General features: G+C 38.4%; 1 protein-coding gene, 1 non-coding gene and 1 pseudogene across 7 annotated transcripts in view; 1 reads left to right on the forward strand and 2 right to left on the reverse strand.

The window, feature by feature from the left end:
- Positions 1 to 23,634, reverse strand: part of SAP130 (Sin3A associated protein 130) — a 91,222-nt gene that overhangs the window by 19,535 nt on the left and 48,053 nt on the right. For 4 of the 6 annotated variants that reach the window (XM_032354014.1, XM_032354016.1, XM_032354012.1 and 1 more), the window contains 3 exons: positions 8,664 to 9,022; positions 5,017 to 5,265; positions 4,707 to 4,832 (listed from right to left, as the gene is read on the reverse strand). In XM_032354014.1, the coding sequence (XP_032209905.1) occupies positions 4,707 to 4,832; positions 5,017 to 5,265; positions 8,664 to 9,022 (734 nt within the window). Of the gene's footprint in view, positions 1 to 1,464; positions 2,776 to 4,706; positions 4,833 to 5,016; positions 5,266 to 8,663; positions 9,023 to 23,634 lie in introns of those variants that run through there. The other 2 variants (XM_032354017.1, XM_032354013.1) reach the window with 2 other exon arrangements.
- Positions 17,214 to 17,373, forward strand: LOC116598001. The gene has a single exon (XR_004288911.1). It is a non-coding gene; the product is annotated as a small nucleolar RNA SNORA62/SNORA6 family (small nucleolar RNA).
- LOC116598032 lies at positions 19,681 to 19,813 on the reverse strand (annotated as a pseudogene).

Genomic DNA, 23,634 nt, shown 5'->3' on the forward strand with positions numbered 1-23,634 from the left:
GTTGATTTTGTGTTTTTTTCTGTTCCTTTCTTCCTTGCTCTTTTCTCTCACAGTTCAGTGGTTTTCTTTAGTGATATGCTTTGACTGCTTTCTCTTTATATCTATTACCAGTTCTTGATTTGTAGTTATTATCAAATTTATATATATAACATCTTACACATATAGCAGTGTATATTGATAGTCACTTAAATTTGAACAGGACGGTATACTATTAACACGACTTGTCACTATTCATATTGACCTTGAGCACTTGGCTGAGGTGGTGAGATTCAGGCATATCCATTATAAAGTTACTCTTTCACCCACCAAATTAAACTTTGTTAAGAAAGTCTCTATGTGCAGACCACATTTAAGGACTGGAAATTTCTATTCCCTTGAACAACTGTGCGTGCCATCTAAGTTACCCTCTTTGGTGAAATGTCTCTTCATGTCTTTGTCCATTTTCTAATTGGATTATTATTTATATTTACTATTAAGTGTTGAAAGTTCCTAATACGTATTTTCTAGATATAAGCCCTTTATGAGATATGTGGTTTGATAGTATTTTCTCCCAGTCTATAGTTTATCTTTTCATCTTCCTAACAGGGTCTTTCAGAGATAAAAAGTTTTTTATTAAGTCCAATGTATTTTCCTTTCCTTTTGTGGATAGTCTTTTTGTCCACATGTCTAGAACTATTCACCATGCCCTAGGTCCTGAAGACTTTATCCTAGGTTTTCTTCTGAAGTTTAACAGTTTTACATTTCATATTTAGATCCATTACCCATTTTCAGTTAACTTCTCTATAAAGTGTGAGGATTAAGTTAGGGTCTTTGGCTTTTTAAAAACTTTATGGATGTCTAGCACCATTTGCTGAAAATAGGATTCTCCTTCCGCCACTGAATTTTTTTTTCATTGGGCCAAAAATCAGTTGAGCATATTTGTGTGGGTCTATTTCTGCATTTTCCATTCCATTCCAGTCACTTATATGTATATCCCTCTGCAAATACCAGCCTATTTAAACTACTGTAGATAAACTAAGTGTTAGTATCAGAAAATACGATTTCCTGTTTTTCAACATTATTTTAGCTATTCTACTTTCTATACCTTTCATAAAAGGTTTAGAATAAGATTTACTATGGCTATAAAAACCTTTCTGTGAGTCTGATAGAGCTGTATGAACCCTATTGATCAATCTAGGGAAAACTTACATCTTTATGTTGAGTTTCAAATCCATGAACATTGCATGGCTCTTCATTTATTCAGATCTCTTTCATCAGCATTTTGTAGTTTACAGCAAACATATCCTGTAATGTTTTGCTAGATTTACACCTAAATAGGTCATTTTTTGGAGGATCAACTGCAAGTGCTATTATGTTTTCAGTATCACTTTGCACAAATTCATTCCAAGTATCTAAAATTATAATTGATTTTTGTGTGCTAACATTGTATCCTGTGATCTTGCTGAACTCATTTACTAGTTCCAGTTTTTTTTTTTTTTTTTGGTGGAATCCTTCAGATTTTTTACATAGACAGTGATGTCATTTGCAAATAGAGGCAGTTTTTTATTTATTTCCACCCAACCCATACAGTCTTTAGTCTCTTTCTTGACTTACATGTTGTTTAGAACTTCCAGTACTAATGCTGAGTAAGAGCAGTGAGAGAGAGACCAGACAACAGCCTGGTCTTTTGGCTAGAGTAGAAAGCATTTGGTCTTTCATTGTTAAGTATATTTGTTACTTGTAGGTTGTTGAAGACTTTATCAAGTTAAGGAAGTCTTCCTTCTCTGTTTTGGAGAGATTATGAATAAGTGTTGAATTCTGTCAAATAGTTTTTCTGCATGAGTTGATATCATTATGTTTTTCTTCTTTAGTTTTTGCTAGGGGTTGAACTGTGTCCCCTCAAAAGACATGCTGAAGTTCTAACCCTTGTACCTATAAAGGTGACCTTCTTTGGGAATAGGGCCTTTGCAGACGTAATCGAGTCAAGAAGTAGTCATGCTGAATTAGAGAAGGCCCAAAAAGAATGACGGATGTCCTTGTAAGAGGTAGAGAAGGAGATGAGACACAGGAAAGAATGCTATGTGATGATGGAGGTAGAAACTGGAATGATATAGTTACAAGCCAAATAATACTAACGACTGCTGGCAAGTAGCAGAAGCTAAAATGAAGCAAGGAAGGATTCTCTTCTACGGCCCTCAGAGAAAGCACGATTCTGCAAACACCAATTTTGGACATCTAGCCTCTAGAACTCCAAGAGTATAAATTTGTAATTTTAGACCACTGAGTTTGTGGTACTGTTACAGCAGCCCTAGGAAATTAATACACTTTGTTAATAATGGTGAGTCACTGATTTTCAAATGGTGACCCAGCCTTGCATAGCTGACACAAACCCCACTCAATCAAGGTATAAACGGCTATTTATGTTGCTGTTTTAATTTCCTAACATTTTGTTAAAAATTTTGGATCTGTATTAATGAAGAATACTGATAATTAGTTTTCTATATTTGTACTCTCCTTGTCTGATTTTTGTGTCCGGAAAACACTGGCTTCGTAAAATCAATATGTAAATGTTTCCTCCTATATTTTAGAAGAGATTATAGAGAACTGATGTTGATTCCTCTTTAAAAATTTAGTTGAATTTCCCAGTTAAAAGTATCTGAAAATAGAGATTTGTTTGGAAGCTTCAAAACTATGGGTTCAATTTATTCATTGGTTATGGGACTAACCAGATTGTCTATTTGCTTCTGGTTAAGTTTTGGCAGTTTGTGTTTTCAAGGAATTTTTCTTTCTTTTCTTCTTTTTTTTTTTTTAAAGATTTATTTATTTGACAGAGAGAGATCACAAGCAGGCAGAGAGGCAGGCAGAGAGAGAGGAGGAAGCAGGCTCCCTGCGAGCAGAGAGCCTGATGCGGGGCTCGATCCCAGGACTCTGAGATCATGACCTGAGCCGAAGGCAGCGGTTTAACCCACTGAGCTACCCAGGCGCCACCTCAAGGAATTTTTCTGTTCTCTTTCTCTTACTGGTTTATAGTTTGATTCCATTCTGGTCAATGAAGATACCCTGTATAATTTCAATTCTTTTTAATTTACTGAAGCTTATTTTATATCCATGATATGGTTTTTCTATGTTTTGTAGGTACCTGACACAGTATGTATTCTGCTCCTATTGGGAGTGTTCTATAAAGGTCTGTTAGATGTGGTAGTATGTAGTCCTTGCTGATTTTTGGCCAAGTAGATTTACTAGTTGCTGAGAGCAGGGTGTTGAAGTTCTAACTACCACTGCTCATTTGCCTATTTCTCCTTTTGCTGTCCTATTCTTGTTTCATATAATCTGAAGCTCTAAATTTTTGTTGTCTGTACATTTTTTTTATTAGTATGTAATGGTCCTTCTTTGTCTCTAGTAATTTTCTCTCCTCTGAAGTCTACCTGATTTGACATTTGACATTGGTTTATTGCTTCATATATGTATCATTTCCATCCTGTTACTGTCAATCTACTTATGTCACTGAATCTGAAGTGAGTTTCTAAAAGAACGAATGGAGCTGGATCTTTTTTGTTGATCCACTCTGCTAAATGGTGTTTTAACTGGTATGTTCAGGCTATTTAGGGTATGTACTGACATGTAAGGCTGAGTCTGCCATATTATTATTTGCTGTTTATTTCCTGCACTTTTTGTTCTTCCTTTTCTCTTTTCTTTCCTTCCCATGAAAATTACCTGACCGATTTTCACTATTCCATCTTGATATACTTATATGAACATGACTTTAAAGCTTGGGCAAAGCAGATCAATAAAGTTTAATAGTCAAGAGACTATTTGTATCAATACTTTCAGCTGTCACACTACCTTTCCTGAGACAGTTTTTGGAGAATGAGTCCCAGAAAGTGGTAACAACTTTTCAGAAAGGCTTAAATGTTACCAGGCAATACTTTAAAACACTCTCCTGCTATGATATGAAATTCTTGTAATGTGAAGCCTATGTCCTTCTTCCATCAAAGCACAACACTCCTTGACCTTTGGAAATCTAGCTTATTTTCAGAGGTCAAGGTACCTCACGAGGAAGAACTACTGCAATTGCACCCATCTTGGTACTTGCATTCAGAGAGTAAATTGTTAGAACCCTCACCCCTGCTCGCAGACATGAAACAATACCATCTAACTCTGACTCATCTTGAGGCTTCAAGGAAACCCTTAGAGCAATTTCCAAGTAGAATTCATGTGAGGGAGTGGGGAATGTGACCAATTCTCTGAAAACTTACACTTCTCTGTGCAATAATTATATCTGAGATTAATGATCCTTAAAGCCTATCAGTAGAAATACTTGTAGATATTTGCAAAGTACTGTCAGTTATTTTTACTATATGTATTACTACACATATAGTATGTATATACTATACATATATTCTATATGTATTAGTATATGTAATTCTCAAGCAAAACAACAACAAAATCATTTACCGAGCGCTTGCCCTGGACTGTTTCAAGAGCTTCACATATGTTAAACCAAAGGTCTTTTGGAAAATAAACTTCCTAGGGCAGACATCCTTGGGATTAATGTGGACTATGTTGAAAGAATAATAATCTAATACAGCTCTCGTGCAACCAACCTGGGGCTAAAGAGGTTATCCTGTCACTTGGGTTTTTTGGAAACTAGAAAATTATAATTCTAGCTTCCTATTCTACTGTGATTACATTATAGTCAAGTGAGAAACCAATTTCATGCAACTAACCTTTAACCCGGACATCACTGTACCGCTGAAAGTGGTGGTAAGCAGCCTTCCAGGGGTTCCGATAGTGACGGAGTAAAGTAATGGGAGGTCTTGGACGCACTGGGACATACCTCACACCTTCTTCATCTATTCAGAAGAAAAGGAAAGGAAGATACTAAATAACTTATTATATATTGTCAAGGATTCTCAAGGTATAACTCCAAGAAATGATCCCTAAATGAAACCTGATTATGTAAACAGCCTCTGGGATGGACTCCTGACTTAAGTGGTAAAGCTTCACATGACAATAGCTAGCCCAAGTGACCATTACCAATATATTCCTTGGGTGGAGACTTGCGTTTCTCTGCCTTCACCAAAAGACTCTTGGCAGTGGACTTCTCATCATCAGTGCTGTTCGTCTCCATCATATCCCCTTCTTCTGTTGAAATCACGTGCTGTTGCTTCCGAGGCTTTTTCCTTGGGGAGGCACCAGGTGGTAGGTCACTTGTAGGCATGGACAGGTTGTTAGCCAGCAATGCAAGAGACGGAGACACAGTGCTGGTGGCCAGGGGAGGAACTGCTGTCATAGAAAAAAGAGCACATACATGTATGAGAACCCAAAAATAATGGAAAACTTCACTTGATTTCCAACCAATGAGAATGGTTAGGAAGACAGAAAAGAGGACTATCACTTACTAAGTCTTTTGACATGCCAGGAACTGTGCTAAGCACTTTACTTATGGCAGAGGGTGTCAACTGTTTTCCAAGATAGCACAACTTCACCATCCATAGAACGAGTACCTTCACACTTATAGATGGACACACCATCATTCAGCTGAAACACTATTTAATTGCCTCCTTTATAGACAGGTGTGGCCATATGAAAATATAAGTGTGTTGTAGCATTTTTAATAAGTTCCTTAAAAGAAGGTGTGACCTTCTGTTCCTTGTCTTGTCACCCTGGAACTCAGATATGATAGCTAGAGTTCTAGCAGCTATTCTGAATCAAAAGCGTAAGGTCAAACTAGGGGTGGTAGAAGCTTGGATCCCTAATGATTTTATGAAGTCCATATACTATTCCTGGGCTGTCTACCTGACCTGTCTTTGTTAATTTGTGCATACTAGAATTGTTCATAACTGAGGCCTGGAATTTCTTGTTCCAGCTATCCTAATGACAAGCACTTCATCTTTTTTTTTTTTTTTTAAAGATTTTTATTTATTTATTTTACAGAGAGAGATCACAAGTAGGCAGAGAGGCAGGCAGAGAGAGAGAGAGAGAGGAGGAAGCAGGCTCCCTGCTGAGCAGAGAGCCTGATGCGGGACTCGATCCCAGGACCCTGAGATCATGACCTGAGCCGAAGGCAGCGGCTTAACCCACTGAGCCACCCAGGCGCCCCACACTTCATCTTTTTAATGTCTCTATTCAAAGATCACTTTCTCAGTGAGGCCCTCCCTTTAAAGCTCTTCTTAAAATCATAGCCCCAGCCCTAACTTTCCCTTACAGAGCCATACCTCACTTGACTGTGCTTCGCTTCATTGCACCTCACAGATATTGCATTTTTCAAAAACTGGAGGGTTGTAGCCACCCTGTGTTAAACAAGTCTATCAGCACCATTTTCCCAATAGCATCTGCTCACTTCCTATCTCTGTATCACATTTTGGAAATTCTTTCAATTTTTCATACTTCTTCATTATGACTGTATTTGTTATTGTGGTTGTCATCAGTGATTATGATTTACTGAAAGCTCAGATGATGGTTAGCAATTTTTAGCAATGAACTTTTCTCTGTAAAGTATGTACATTGTTTTTAAAGACATAATGCTGTTGTATACTTAACGGACTAAAGTATTATGTATATGTAACTTTTTTATGTACTGGGACATCAACAAATTCACCTGACTTGCTTTACTGTGGTGATCTGGAAACGAATCCACAATCTCCCTGAGGTATACCTGTATTTTCTCACTGCTTTATTTGACGGTTTCTCTCCCCTGCTAAAATGGAAGCTCCAATATGATGAAGATGTACTTGTTTTGTATAAGGCTATTGTCATCAGAACCTGGTGTAGAGCCCTATAGTTTAAGGCGTGATTATTGATAGTTTCCTAGCAGAGACAGGTTAAGAGGAACTATTCAAATCAAGAGAGAACACGGGGCACCTGGTTGGCTCAGTGGGTTAAAGCCTCTGCCTTCGGCTTTGGTCATGTTCCCAGGGTCCTGGGATTGAGCCCTGCATTGGGCTCTCTGCTCAGCAGGGAGCCTGCTTCCTCCTCTCTCTCTCTCTGCCTGCCTCTCTGCCTACCTGTGATCTCTGTCTGTCAAATAAATAAATAAAATCTTAAAAAAAAACCCCAAACCAAGAGAAAACAGTAAAATTGGAAACGTTTCATTTCCCCTCCTGGGTTACCCATGGCATCTTTCAATGAAGTCTTGAGGCTAAAACATAGGTAAGATAGAAGAGTATTTCATGGCATGATAAATGAAAACAAACAGCAGGTTTAACAACTGCAAACACAGCACAACCACACTACTTACTGAACAAAACAGCATGGGGGATAGAGGCCTTTATGCAGAAATGGTAAGAGGGCACTGCTGGCTAATTAGAATGACTTGCCTTCCACTTCGGTTTCATCTGTATTTCATAAATTCTGTACATTAAATGCTATTTTTGTAGTCAGGGGAAGCAACATTCCTCAATAGATTACTAACATATAAACAAACAAAACCTCCAAAGTGACCTGCATTTCATACACTGGAAGTTTAGAGTCCAGAAGAGGAGGGAAAGAAAGTAGTGAGGAGTTTTATGATTTTACTAATCACATTTAAGTTTTTCAAGAGACTATTTTCAACAACACAAATCTTGCTTCACTGTATAACAGGGCAACACAAATTGATAGGGAATAAATCATAAATAATTAGCACTTAGCTATGATCTTATTTTTTTTCCCAAAGATTTTATTCATTTATTTATTTATTTATTTATTTATTTATTTATTTAACAGAGAGAGAGAGAAAGAGAGAGAGAGACACAGCGAGAGAAGGAATGTAAACAGGGGGAGTGGGAGAGGGAGAAGCAGGCTTCCTGTTGAGCAGGGAGCCCAATGCGGGGCTTGATCCCAGGACCCTGGGATCACGACCTGAGCTGAAGGCAGACGCTTAAGACTGAGCCACCCAGGCGTCCCGCTATGATCTTATTTTGATCCTTCTTAAAATTTTTTTTTTTTTTTTTTACAATATGAATGTTTATAATAAGGAAAAAAAGTTCAAATAAACAACATTATACCACAAGAAACTAGGAAGAAAAGAAACTTAATTGAAGTTTAGTTGAGGAAGGAAATAATAAGGAAAAAGCAGAAATAGAGACCAGTATTTAAACAATAATATAACACTGAAAGTAAAGACCCGTTTTTCCAAAACAAAACAGGCAATGCTTTAACTACATTAATTAAGAAAAAGAAGACTCAAAAACCAAAATGAGAAATAAAAAACAATATAACCATGAAAGTTTAAGAATATTCTTGGGGAAATGTTAATCTTTCTTATGATTTTGGTAAAAAATAAAATTGATGCTAAAAGGGCAGCAAAAATGGTTTTAATTTCAAAAGGAGCCTAGCAGTCCTCTTCTTAAAATGAATGACATGCAGGGTCGCCTGGGTGGCTCAGTGGGTTAAAGCCTCTGCTTTCGTCTCAGGTCATAATCCCAGGGTCCTGGGATCAAGCCCCGCATCGGGCTCTCTGCTCAGCAGAGAGCCTGCATCCTCCTCTCTCTCTGCCTGCCTCTCTACCTACTTGTGATCTCTTGTCTGTCAAATGAATAAATAAATAAATCTTAAAAAAAAAAATGACATGCAAATTTACAACGGGCACCAACGTGTCAATCTTCATAACTGAGGGTCACGCAAGAGTCTGGCCCTCAAGGAGAGTCAGAAAAAGAACAAGCAGCATGTGCCAATGGAGAGAACTCCATGAATGAACCTACCAGAGACTGGCCTCATGATGTCCATTGGTTCCACTTCCTCTTTAACTTTTATCTCAGGTACTGGAGGGCCCAACACAGAGGAGAGACTGCCAGCTACAGCAGCTGATGGCGGAGGGGCAGCTGCAATGGTAGTGACGGGGGGAGTGACGGGGACCGCTCCGGGAATTGTTGAAAGGGCGACAGCTGGCTGTGATGGGGGGCTTGCGGCTGCAATCATGGTTGGGATGGTCGGTGGAGGCTGCTGAGCTGTGGGGGGGACTGCAATGGTGGGTTGATCATTATTTTGACTGGACACAGTCTCCATGGACACAGTAACTGGAGTGGCCATTGATACGTGGATCTCTGACTTAGGCTTGGCACTGAAACACAAAAGCAAAGATAATGTAGCAAACATCTCAGAGGATGGGTGTTTGTCCAGATCTTTTTATACAATGTGTAGCACAACTTAAACTCTATTATTTGATTCTAGAAGTTGAAATTTGAGGTAAGTTTTAAAGGAAATTCAAGTTTTAAAAATAACCCTCCCACCAAATTTTATAAGCAGTAATAAAATTAACTTAGGAAATAACATTTTATTAAAATCATTCAAAGGCACGTCATCAAAAGGCAACCAATTTTCACTATGGTAGTGTCTTTTTTCTCCCAGAATTCCTTAATGCATATGTTGTCTTAGGATATTTCTTGTTTCTTAAAATCACAATTGTACTTACACTATGTAGTTTACTCTTGTAAAATTTATTTCTCATAGAAGAGGAAACTCACATGTATGGCAAAGATCCAAAAGAAAATAAACTGAAAATAATCTTTTTCCACTTCACACACCCAGCCCTCTACCCAGAGTCATCGCTCTTGCAATTTTCTAGTATACTTTACCAGAATACTCTAGGGATCTAAAGTAGCTACAAATTTAATGTTTAAAACTGTAAATCCTTTTTTTTTCTTCAGTTTTATCAGAAGTATTCACTCTTGTCATTATAAATTCTTCTTAAACATTTTTTTAAGTAAAAAAAAAATGTGTATATACACACACACACACACACACATTTTTAAAAGTTTTATTTTTTTGTGGCGTCTGGGTGGTTCAGTTGTTTATGCGTCCGACTCTTGGTTCCAGCTCAGGTCATTATCTCATGGGTTGAGAGATCAAGCCCCGAGCTCAGTGGGATCTGTGTTCAGTGGGGAGTCTGCTTCAAGATTCTCTCCCTCTGCCCCACGTTGCACCCCGGCCAATATGCGCACTTTCTCTCTAATAAATAAATCTTTTTTTATAAAGATTTTATTTATTTATTTGAGAGAGAGAGAAAGCATGCACAACAGCATGAGTTGGGGATGGGGCAGAGGGAGAAGCAGACTTCCCACTAAGAAGGGAGCCTGACGTGGGACTCCATCCCAGGACCCTGAGATCATGACCTGAGCTGAAGGCAGCTGCCCAACCAATTGAACCACTAGGCAAAGCCTCAAATAAATAAATTAAAAAAAAATTTTTTTTTTCAAATTTTAAGTAGTCTCTCTACCAAATGTGGGGCTTGAACTCATGACCCTGAGATCAAGAGTCACATGCTCTACTGACTGAGCAAGCCAGACACCCCAGTAAAATATTTCAGTTAATAGCTGTAAAGGCTTACCTATTTATAGTACTAATCCTAAAAATATAGGATAGGAAAAGTAATACAAAACAGTTCCCCTCAAAAGTTCAAGGCCCAAAACAACTGGATTTCCACAGGCAAAAATTTCAACATCAAACCAAACCTCACACCATACACAAAAATGAATTCAACATGGGGCATAAATCTAAGTGTACACTTGATTTTAGCCAAAAGGCTGAGAAGCAATATAAATCTGAGTGTAAAATGTAAAACTGTAGTTTTATAAAAAATACAAAAACCCCTAGGACTATGTAAAGGGATCTTAGGTATGATACCAAAAGCACCATCAAAAAGAAAAAAAAAATGATAAACTGGGTTTTATCAATTTAAAAACTTCTGCTTTGCTAGAGATCATTTCAAGAGATTGAAAAGACAAGGCACAGACTGAAAAAAAAAAATCTGTGAAACACATATATGTTAGTTCTATTTATACGAAGTACCCAGAGTGGCCAAATTCATTGCAAAATAAAGTAGAATAGTAGCTCCCAGGGGCTGGGGGTAGGGAAAATGGGAATGGTTGAATAATGGGTAGAATTGCAGTTCTGCAAGACCAAAACGATCTGGAGATGGTTGTACAGTAGTGAGAATATGCTTAACACCAATGAAATGTACACTTAAAAATGTTTAAGACAAACATACAAACCAAAACATACATGTACGATAAAATAATGATATTCACAATACATAAAGAACTCTGTAAACTCAATACTAGAAAACATACAATCTCATCAGAAAAAGGGCAAGAAATATGAATAATGAACGACACTTCATTAAAGAAATATCCAGGTGCCAAACAGGCACATGAAAAGACAGTCAATACCATTAGCTATTAGAGACTTGCAAATTAAAGCCTCAATGATTTGCCACCATACCCCTATCAGAGTGGTGAAAAGATTTGTTTTTCTAATTTATTTTTAAAAAAGATTTTATTTATTTATTTGTCAGAGAGAGAGAGAGAGAGAAAGAGCATAAGCAGGCAGAGTGGCAGGCAGAGGCAGAGAGAGAAGCAGGTTCCCCGCTGAGCAAGGAGCCTGATGTGGGACTCTATCCCAGGACCCTGCGATCATGACCGGAGCCGAAGGCAGCGGCTTAACTAACTGAGCCACCCAGGTGTCCCTGGTGAAAAGAAAACTTAAAAACTTTATATTAGAAAGCACAGGAAAGGATGTGGAGCAACTTGATCTACCAAGAAACTCCTAGTACTAATAAATGAGTTCAGCAAGATTTTAGAGTAAAAGGATCTCACATGCTGCAGACAGGAATTTAAAATGGTACAGCCACTTCTGCAAAAATGGTTCAGAAGTTTCTTATAAAATGAAAAATATATGTAACTTAGCAACTGCAGTCCTGGGATTTTTATCATACAGAAATGAAAATGTATGTCTGTCAAGAAAATTGTACATGACTGGGGGAGACAAACCATGAGAGACTGTGGACTTTGAGAAAGAAACTGAGGGTTCTGGAGGGGAGGGGGTTTAGGTGATCCTGGTGGTTGGTATTAAGGAGGACAGGTATTGTATGAAGCACTGGGTATGATGCATAAACAATGAATCTTGGAACACTGAAAAAATAAAATAAAGTTAAAAAAAAAAAAAACCAAATTGTATATGACTGTTCGCAGCAGCTTTATTTTTAATAACCCCCAACCAGAAACCATGAACTTGAATAAACAAATGGCTAAACAAAATTCTGGAGCATCCATATTATGTATCATTACCTGCTCTAAAAAGAACAAACTACTGATATACACTATAATTTAGATGGATCTCAAAAGTTAGATGAAAATAAGCCAGCATCATTAGGTAATTGTATGAGAAATATGTATTTATATAATTACAAATCTATAATTATATAAATAATGTAAGTAACTTAGGAGATTCCAGTTACAAAAAATTCTCAAAATGACAAAATTCTAGTGGTGGCACAGCTAAGCGACAAGGTGTTAGGTTTAGGGGAAGGCTATGATTGTAAATAAGGGAATGTCTTCATTGACAACAAAACAGATTCACATTTTATGATAATGGTTATATAAATCTATTCATGGGTGAAATTTCAAAGTAGTATACACCAAAGGAAAAAAAACTTGTGACATTTTAATAAAATTTATAGTTAGTCAATAGCATTGTACTAATGACAATTTTTTCTTTATAATAACTTTAATTATTCATGAGAAAGCATGTGGGTGTGCGTACACATACAAGCTGGGGGAGTGTAGAGAAGGTGGGAGAATCAGACTCTCCTCTGAGTAGGTAGCCCAGTTGGGGCTCAATCTTAGGACCCTGAGATCATGACCTGAGCTGAAGGCAGATGCTTAACCAACTGAGCCACACAGGCACCCCGCCAATTTCTTCATTTTGAAAAAAATGCAAGGGTTATGTAAGATGTAATCATGGGGGGAAGCTGGGTAAAGGGTACATGTACTGTACTATTTTTTTTTTAAAGATTTTATTTATTTATTTGCCAGAGAAAGAGAGAGAGAGAGAGACAGCACAGGCAGGCCGAGTGGCAGCAGAGGCAGAGGGAGAAGCAGGCTTCCTGCCGAGCAAGGAGCCCAAAGTGGGACTCGGAGCCCAGGACGCTGGGATCCTGACCTGAGCCGAAGGCAGCTGCCTAACCAACTGAGCCACCCAGGCGCCCCAACTTTCTGTACTATTCTTCTAACTTTTGTGAGCTTTAAATTATTTCAAGATAAGTAAATAGGGGTTGGGTACAGGTTAGGATTATTCTGTAATTAAAGAGAATTAAAAGATAAAACAACCAGAAACATCAGCAAAAACGTGGCAGTAATGATCTCTGAAAATTCTCTTTCATAAAAGCAACAAAAAACTGACAAAAATGCCAGATACAATGTTTTCAGAACTCTGTAAATTAATAATCTGGAAAAATTAGTAAGAAAATTAGGTGAACCTCCATAAGACCAGTAAACTCTGAGGTGTTTAACTTGCCATATTTCTGTTCTTTCATTTCTACCACCATGGCAGGCATGAAAACCAACAGTCCATGCTCACAATGAAAACCAGCAGCCTGGCAGCTACCAGAGAGCTGAGAGCCCCTTCATACCCTCTTTACCGAGAACTGTCATTATATAACCTGTCTGGTTGTTCCCATTTCCTGGACTGTCTTATTTGACCTGGCCAGTCCAGTGTAAATAGCTTTTCCCTTACAGAGTTTGTTGGTAAAAATTAGACGTAAATGATCAGTTTCCCAACTGACTGACAGAATGGTAATAGGTAGGGCAAACAATAAGCTACCCAAAAAGCTTTAGAAGAAAAACTGGAGAATGAAATGTCTAGGCACTTGGAAAAGCTCCAATGTATTTCTGGCAATTTAGGAAGCAACATACATACACATGTAGGATTATGTGTATACCCTGGACTGTACTTATGTCCAGGAGAGAGCTGAGAGGTACCCAAATTCATAGCTCTGGCTGAGTGTGAGGCTCTGTGCAAGGAAGAAGAAAAAAAGTAACACAGAGATGTAAAACTGCCTACTTCAGTGTTGATGGGCCATCCCAAGACACGCACACACAGAGGCCCTTGGCAAATATGGGAGACTTAATGGTTCCAGACATTCAAGGAAATCTGTTTAGTCATTAGCCAACTACAAAAGCTAAAGGATTAGAGAATTCAGTGGTCACGCAAGACAAAGATACTGAATTTAAATATATTTTACAAAAGACCATAAAAAAAACCCCGTAACTACAAAAAGCATCAGCAACAAACCCTGGGGAGGGGTGGTAATCTGATTTTCAGAGCTGCCACATTATAATATTTAAAATGCCCCATTTTCAAGAGTAATTCCTAGGTATGTAAAGAAACAAGAATGCATTGTTCAAACACGGGAAAAGAAGCAAGCACTAAAACTGTCACTGAGGATGCAGAGATGTTAGACTTACAAGTCAAAGAATTTAAGTTAGCCATTTTAAGTATGTTCAAAGAATTAAAGGAGATCATAGCTAAAGAAGAGCATAAAAATGATGTCTCAGCAAACAGATTAATAAAAGAGACAGAAATTATTAACAAAAAAGACCAAAAAGGAATTCTGCAGTTGAAAAGTTAAGAGCTGAAAGGAAAAAAAAAAAACCACTAACAGGACTCAGAAGTGTATTTTAGGAGCTCCTGGCTACCTTGGTTGGTAGAGCACGAAACTCTTGATCTTGGGGTGTTTTGAGCCCCATTTTGGGTACAGAGATTACTTAGAAAAAATATGGCAGTTTTTAAAAAAAGCACATTTCTGCAGCCATTACAAGGAATCAGTAAACTCAAAGATAGCCAATTGAGATTATCCAGTCTTAGAAAAGAAAAAAAGAAAAAAAAAAAAAGCAAAGCAGGTGTGGGGTGGTGTACAGGAGGAAAACTAAAGAGAGTCTCAAAGATCTTTGGGACAGGGCACCTGGGTGGCTCAGTGGGTTAAGCTTTTGCCTTCGGCTCAGGTCATGATCTCAGGGTCCTGGGATCGAGCCCCACATCGGGCTCTCTGCTCAGCGGGGAACCTGCTTCCCCCCCCCCCCCCCCGCCTGCCTCTCTGCCTACTTGTGATTTCTCTTTGTCAAATAATAAAATCTTTTTTTTTTTAAGATATTTATTTATTTATTTGACAGACAGATCACAAGTAGGCAGAGAGGCAGGCAGAGAGAGAGGGGGAAGCAGGTTCCCCGCTGAGCAGAGAGCCCGATGTGGGGCTCGATCCCAGGACCCTGGGATCATGACCTGAGCCGAAGGCAGAGGCTTTAATCCACTGAGCCACCCAGGTGCCCCAAATAAATAAAATCTTAAAAAAAAAAAAAAAAAATCTTTGGGACAGCAGTAAGTGTACCGACATACACGTAAATGGGAATCCCAGGAGCAAAGGAGAGAGACAGGCAGAAAGAAAAGAAATAGTGGCCAAAATTCCCTAAATTTGATGAAAAACTTCAGTATTTATGTAAAAGTTCAACCAACTCAAGCAGGAAAAACTGGAAGAAACCACACCTAGGGGCGCCTGGGTGGCTCACTGGGTTAAGCCTCTGCCTTCAGCTCAGGTCATGATTTCAGGGTCCTGGGATCAAGCCCTGCGTCGCACTCTCTGTGCACTCAGCGGGGAGCCTACTCCCCACCCCCACCCCCTGCCTGCCCACCTCTCTGTCTACTTATGATCTCTCTGTCAAATAAATAAATAAAATCTTAAAAAAAAAAAAAGAAACCACATCTAGAACATATCATAATTAAACTGTCAAAATGCACAAGAAAGTATTTAAAAGTAAAATTCTGTAAGTTAATTATGCCAAAAAAGGTAACATATGGCAAAATATTAAAAATTAAATATAGTTGAATAACACTATTTTCTCTACTTTGCTGTACCTTCACAGATTTTTATATTAGGAACTTCAAAAGAATCCATACACCTAAGTTTCTTAGTAGTTGCTTCCTGTTTCAAGTAATATTTTAGAAAAGCTGAAGGAGAATGTTATATATACTGCAATAAATACTAAAATGTTCTTTAAATAAAAAAAAGAACTTCAAAAGAGAATGCTTTACGATAGTTGAAGATATCGCCTAAAAGAAAAAGAGATGTTTAAAAATTAACTCATTAATTGAGAGTGAGTGAGCAAGGGAGCATGAGCAGGGAAAGGGCAGAAGGAGAGGAAGAGAGAGAGAATCTGAAGCAGACTCTGCAGTGAGCCCAATGTGGGGCTTGTTCTCATGACCCTGAGAACCTGACCTGAGCTGAAATCAAGAGTTGGACCTTTAATGGACTGAGTCACCCAGGTGCCCTGAAAAAGAGGTTTTCAATTTCAACTTTTCCCAGCCATGGTATTATTTAAGAGTGCAGGTAGGAATTTTGTTTATGGAAGGATGGCGCAGACCTACTTTTTCCTGTTCTTTCTGCTAACTATAGCTAAAAATCATGAGTATTACATATAAGACAAACAGAACAGCTGTTGAAAGATGAAGACAGACTGACTAGGGACCTCAGGACCAAAAGAATGACACAGCAGTGAACTTCCTTTTTGCCTCATTTGTTCCAGACTGGAGTCTGGAGAACCTCAAAACAGAAATGTCAAAGGGCAAAGACTAAAGTCCTAAGAAAAGTCTGCTCAAAGAGCCAAGACAGGAGCAGCTCAGCAAGATGGGAAACTTTTAGACAGTAACAGCTCCACGCCAGTGAAACACCACAGAAACAATTGTGGTCTCATCTCCATTCTCTCTTGAAAATACTATGGAGACCCCAGACTTCCACATTTGCTAGGCTATAACGTGGCACCTCAATTTTCTCTCTACCATCTCACCACTGAAGTGGTATCCAAAGAGGCCAAGCAAGGAACCTGGACTTCAGTCCCCCACTAGGCAGTAAGAAGACAATGCTTTGTCTTCCTTAACTGGGGTCGTCTGAGAGGATAACTGCTAAAACATAAGGCTATAAATAAATTCCAGAGTCTTATAAAACCATAAATGTTCAGGTCTAAACAGAAAACCACTCATCTAAATAGAGCCAGGAAAATCACAATTTGAATAGGAAATGAATGATGATGCTATGTGCTTCAACAAGCAATGACAGATTCACTTGAAATAGATGAAAAAATAGAAAAATCTCAGCAAAGAAATCAAAGTTATAAAAAGAACCAAATGTTAATTATAGAACTAAAAAATACAATTGAAATATAGAAAAAATATAAAAAATATAGATAAAAATATAGATATAGAAAATATAAATATAAAAAATATAGAAAAAATATAAAAAATATAGATAAAAATATAGATAAAAAATGTAAAAAATAAAATTGAAAACAGAACTAAAAAATACAAATAAACTTATTGGATATTGTCAGTAGTAGAGTGGAGATACAATCAGTAGGGTTGAGGACAGTTCAATATTATTTACTCAATCTCACCAACAGAGAGAAAATAGACTTAAGGGCGAGTGCACTGCACAGTGTTTGAGTATGGAGTTAAGGCTGCTGGCTGATCGATGAACTAACTCACCAGTGTAGGTAGTGTGCTATATAAGGGGCAAGTTTTAGCTACTAACACCGCAAGGGTCTCTGGCTCAATGAGTGGAGTTTGACAATAATTCTTGCTACAGGTAAAGAGGGCAGAATAAAGCCATTTTCTGATATGCAACCCCCTCCCCCGACAACTTATGTATTCCTTCTCTAACACAAAAGAGATGCTCTAACAAATCAGAGAGTAAGCCAAGGAAAAGGAAGTTTATAGGCACCATGGATGAGTTGAAGGGAATTCAGAGCATGATGGACAAAGAAAACAACAGGGATAATAACTGAGTACCAAGTCCAGAGAGCAACCAGTGCAGACTGGAGTAGGCAGAAGCAAGGATTCAAGGAGGGAGGGATATAATCAAGAAAAAAAATGGAACTGAGAGATCTGACAGACCTGCCTGTATCTGGAGGTTTTCTTTAGGTTTGGTGGAGAGTCTGAAGATGAATTAGTGACTGACAGAAAACAGCTAAGCATACTGCAATATTATGTGACTTCGTTTAAAATTCAATTTTTGAATTTATTTAAACAGTTTCTGGATTTACTTTCTTAATCTATTTTCTGTTTTATAATATTTTAATTTTCCTTAATCTTTTGGCTTTGAATTGGTAATATATTCATGTTTCAAAAAATATACTGAGAAGTCTCCCCCCTCCTTTAACCACCCCCACCACTATCTCTAAACAGTACCACTCAACTTCAGCATTTCATTGAATCTAAGCTGCCAGTAAATATACACCAAATTTTGTGTACCACTTAAAAATACATTAATGGTGGGGCACTTGGGTGGCTCAGTGGTTGAAGCCTCTGCCTTCGGCTCAGGTCATGATCCCAGGGTCCTGGGATCGAGCCTCACATTGGGCTCTCTGCTCGGCGGGGAGCCTGCCTCCTCCTCTCTCTCTCTGCCTGCCTCTCTGCCTACTTGTGATCTGTCAAATAAACAAAAATCTTAAAAAAATACATTAATGGTAATATTAATATTACCAATCCTCAATTTATTTTTAAAAAAGATTTTATTTATTTATTTGACAGAGATCACAGGTAGGCAGAGAGGCAGGCAGAGACAGACAGAGAAGCAGGCTCCCTGCCGAGCAGAGAGCCTGATGTGGGACTCGATCCCAGGATCCTGGGGTCATGACCTGAGCTGAAGGCAGAGGCTTTAACCCACTGAGTCACCCAGGCGCCCGTATCCTCAATTTTAAATCACATATTCCTTTCTGGGATGTTGACATGTTAGATCTAACTCGTATCATATTATGTTCTATATGGTTGTTTTATCTTTGCTTCTTTTTAAAATTTTGCTCACTTTTTCCATTTCTATCCTCTATGTCTACATGGTTTTCTATTTTAATTTTACCTTCATTCTATGGTTTCTTCTAGGTCTTTTTTTTCTTTCTTTCTTCTAGGTCTTTACTGTGTTCTGTCCCTTCAGGTGTCACACCTTAATGTCCTGTCTTTTAGTCTTGGGAGTCTGCATTTCATCTTTGTGTGTTTTCCTTCACTGAGGTGGTGCTGACTTCATTAAGTAATTTAAATTCATAGTTAAGATTTTAAAAATAAGTTTCATCTGTCCTGCTTTTTTGGTAAGTGTTCTTACTGAACAAATGAGTATATTTTGTTGCTCTTTTTTTACTTTTTAATTTTAGTTATCTTCACATGAATATCCTTTTATTACTCATCAGTGAATGAGTTGGGCTATTCCTAAAAACAGCAATTTACATGAGATTCCTTTCACTTGGGAGTGGGAGTGTGGGGAGATTGCTCTGATTTCAGCTAGTTATTTTTCAGTCCAAATGCTCTCTTCTTTCAGGTGCCACAAAAACAGACTGCCAACTGCAAGTAAGGCCAGGGCCCTACCCCCACAACCTACGTTGGAACCATACTCAGTCCAGGAAAACCTCTGCAAATAGGCCCCCCTCACCAGAGTTTCTGCACATATTGCTGCTTACAAGGAATATACTGTTGTACTTCACAGAATGCTCTTCACCTTCAGGAACTCTATTTTTTTTCTAGCACTTTAAAAGTAACTCTAGTGCTACTTCAAAAAAACCCCCAAAACAAAAAACAACACTTTTAACACTGAAAGGTAATGTATTAAATCTGTGAAATTTAGTATCTACTGTTGGCAACAATGTGGAGAAAATGGGAACACATTTCATGAGGCTATAAACAGGTACAGTGAATGGAAATCAGAATTTAAATTCTAGGGGCGCCTGGGTGGCTCAGTGGGTTAAGCCTCTGCCTTTGGCTCAGGTCATGGTCTCAGGGTCCTAGGATGGAGCCCTGCAACAGGCTCTCTGCTCAGTGGGGAGCCTGTTTCCCCCCACTCCTCTTTGCCTGCCTCTCTGCCTACTTGTGATCTCTCTGTCAAATAAATAAAATCTTAAAAAAAAAAAAAAAGAATTTAAACTCTACATGTAATTTGACCCAGAAATATATTCTAGAGAAATGTTTGCTAAGGGGCTCAATGATATTAAACTGATAAGAACACATACTACACTTGATCTTAGCCAAAAGGCCGAGAAGCGATAAAGGGGCTCAATGATAAATAAAAAGATCCACTGCATTATTTGCTTATTACAGTGATAAATGGAAATAACTTAAGTTTTCATTAATGGAAAACTAATTATGGCACCAATACATCTGGGAATATCACATAGTATAGGAATAGTGTCTCCTTTTCTAGTTTTCATTTTCCTGACCTCCTAAGATGATATATCCTAAGGCATGGTCTTGGTACCACCTCTACTCTCTCTTTATACTATCAATGGACTTTCTTCCACTCTCATGGTGTTAAGAAACATATATCTGCTTTTAATTCCCAAAACTTAATCCCCAGCATAGATACCGATCTTCAATACTAGAAGTGGATCTACTTTGGATTTTTTTTTTTAAAAGATTTATTTATTTGACAGAGAGAAATCACAAGTAGTCGGAGAGGCAGGCAGAGAGAGAGAGAGGGAAGCAGGCTCCCTGCTGAGCAGAGAGCCCAATGCGGGACTCGATCCCAGGACCCTGAGATCATGACCCGAGCCGAAGGCAGCGGCTTAACCCACTGAGCCACCCAGGCGCCCCTACTTTGGAATTTTTTAGGCAGCTATACATTTGACATCTTTACTTGGCTGTCTAACCACATGGAGATCTTGAAAGTAAAATAATTAAAACTAAACTCTTAGATTCCTTACTTGAGAAAGGGTAATTCCTATCTACAGTTGTTCACGCAAAACCTCCTAGCTATCACTGGCTTCCTTCCCTTCTTTCTCTTAGAAAGTTCTGTCAACTGTACCTTCAATATATATCCAGAATCTCAACTTTTTACGACTTTTACTACTTCCATTCTGGTCCAAGCCTCTATGATAGTCTAAGGTTCCGTTATCTCTCACTTGGTCTTCCTGCTTCCACTTTTGTTTTTTTGCAGTTTATTTCAAGCATGGTAGCCAGAGTAATCATTTTGAAAATAAGTCAAGTCATGTCATTCCTATGGCTTAACCCTCTGATGACTCTCAACCTCACCCAGAATAAAATCCAAAGGATTCTGAATGGCCTACAAAGCTCTACATCATCTGGCCCTTAGTTATATCTCTTAACCATGTTATGCAACTCTCTCCTTGTTCTAGGCTGGTTTCTTTTGCTGCTCCTCTGTGTTCCTAACATACAGGCAGTCCTGACTTTGTACTATGCTGGTATGTATGAAATCTACTATATTTTATATTACAGCAGTCCCCCACCAACTCTGTTCATATTTCCATTACCACTGTATATTTTAACTGTGAGTACTTACATAAAGTTTATGAAACTTTATGCAAGCTTTGCTGCTAGATCCTCAGTCCACAATGACCAATCACATCACTTCCTTTGAAGTATGTCCGTGAGTGGTCATTGCACATCTGTTATTCAGTTTATGCAGATGGCAAAATGTGAAGCTGTGCTGTCTCTTGTTTCCCAATGATAAACTCAGGTGAACTTTTACCACAATGGATGACAGAAAGAGAGTGAGAACTGGCCAACAAAAACAAAAACACAGGAAAAACCAGAAATCTGGAAGTAAAACTCGATGTGATTAAAAGACTTGAAAGAGCAAAGACAGGATGAGCCCTAGGCTTGTATGAAGATATGGTTATGGACCATATAGAGTGAATCCAGTGACTATTAAAAGAATGATGGTAAAGTCATCTCATAACATCTTTTAGTTAAAATTGCACTAGGAACAGAAGGCCACTAAGGAGAAACGCAGTATTTACTTCTACTTTGGATTTATTACTATTAAATGAATGAATGAATGAATAAATAAATAAATCAATCCCAGCCACTTAGGCCCAAGTGTTAAAGTTAGCTGCCACACTGAAAGGAAATAGCCACTTACAAGGAGAATGAAGAACAAAAACAGTAACAACAAATCCTTTTCTGGCCAGTAAGTCTGGTTTATTTCAAAAGTTAATAAATTAATTTTGATGAATTAATGTTTAGCTCTCTGGTGAAGCCACTTGCACAGTTAAAAGATGCTGCGTGAAATGTGCCCCCAGATTCCACGCATAAGTTAGGGCAGAGGGTTTTTTTTAAAGATTTATTTATTTGACAGAGATCACAAGTAGGCAGAGAGGCAGGCAGAGAGGGGGGAAGCAGGCTCCCTGCTGAGCAGAGAGCCCCATGCAGGGCTCAATCCCAGGACTCTGAGATCATGACTTGAGCCACCCAGGTGCCCCAGGGCAGAGGGTTTTGATGAAAACGAAGATGTCCTTAGAAGTGATGCAAGCAAAAAGTTTTGCATTAAAGGAACTCTTGGAGATAATCTGCCACCATTGAAAAGACAAAGGATAACATGTCAGAAGCAGATCTAAACTTAGAAAGGGACATAACAATTTTCCAATGCATGGAAGGACTGTTGTGCTCTTCATCATCATTGAGTTGTACAATGTGAAGGCAGCGAGTACTGTTCCAAATACACTTGATTAGTTTTTAGGAAGAAATACTTTAATTCTCAGTGTTTCTCATGTTTAAATTACAGTGTACCAAATAAATATTAGTTTTACTAGTTTTTCCACCTCTCTATATATGGTAAGAGATGTTTAAGACGATTAAGAGAGTTTTGAGTATTTTCATAATGTTTTAAAGGTCACAAAATAAGCACAACCCTCACCCCCTATTAAGATCATTTTCACAGCTTCCCCTTGCATGGTTATTTTTATTCTTCTGCACTAATGTGCAAAGTAATGACTGCATATCCTCCTACATCAAATCCTTGGCCCCTGCGCTTTGCTTGGCCTGATGCAGTTGGACATGAGGAAGCATGCGGGTGTTCCTTTATGCTCTTAAACCTCTGTGCAGAGAAGGCTTTCTGGGTGGTATCACCTCTTCCTCCTATTGCCTTATATTCCTTTCACACTGCCTTTTCTTCTATTTATTTCTCTACACCTACTAGAAAGTAAGCTTAAGGAGAATGGACACTTTGTCTTCATCACTCTTCTGTATTCCCAGATTAAAAAAAAACATCACCTGGCACACACAAGGCAATCACAATTTTTTCTTGAATGAAGTTTTATGATAAAGTAGATAAATATATCACCATTGTAAGCTATTACTGATATAAGTAAAAACTGCAAGATGTAGACCAACCTAATCAGCAAGATGTTTTTAAGACTCAATCTACATGTGTACATAAAGAAAGATGTGGAAAGATACTTAACAAAACTGTTACCAATCAATAGGATTCTGGCTAGTGGGACTAGCAAGGTAGAGGGAGAGCAGGATAAAGATTTTCCCTTTATACCTTAAATATTTTTATATTGTTTCTCTCTTTCCCCAAATATCTTTATTTGTGGAATTAAAAAGAATAAAGAAAACAGCATATATTAACTACTGTCATAACGCCATTGTTTTTTAAGATTTTATTTATTTATTTATTTTTTAAGATTTTATTTTATTTATTTGTCATAGAGAGAGAAGCGAGAGCAAGCACAGGCAGACAGAGTGGCAGGCAGAGGCAGAGGGAGAAGCAGGCTCCCTGCCAAGCAAGGAGCCCAATGTGGGACTCGATCCCAGGACGCTGGGATCATGACCTGAGCCGAAGGCAGCCGCCCAACCAACTGAGCCACCCAGGCGTCCCAAGATTTTATTTATTTGAGAGAGAGCAAGCGAGTGAGCACGAGGGGCGGGTGGAGCAGAGGGGGAATGAAATCTCAAGGAGACTCCGTGCAGAGCGCAGAGTCCAATGCAGGGCCTGTTCTCATGACCCTGAGGTCACGACCTGAGCCAAAACCAAGAGCTGGTGGCTTAACCAACTGAACTACCCAGGAGCCCCATGATGTCACTTTTGATAGCAAAGAAACTGGGGGTTACTGTGGGGCAGGCTCT

The sequence above is a fragment of the Mustela erminea genome, chromosome 8, assembly GCF_009829155.1.
Source record: "Mustela erminea isolate mMusErm1 chromosome 8, mMusErm1.Pri, whole genome shotgun sequence".
NCBI lineage: Eukaryota > Metazoa > Chordata > Mammalia > Carnivora > Mustelidae > Mustela > Mustela erminea.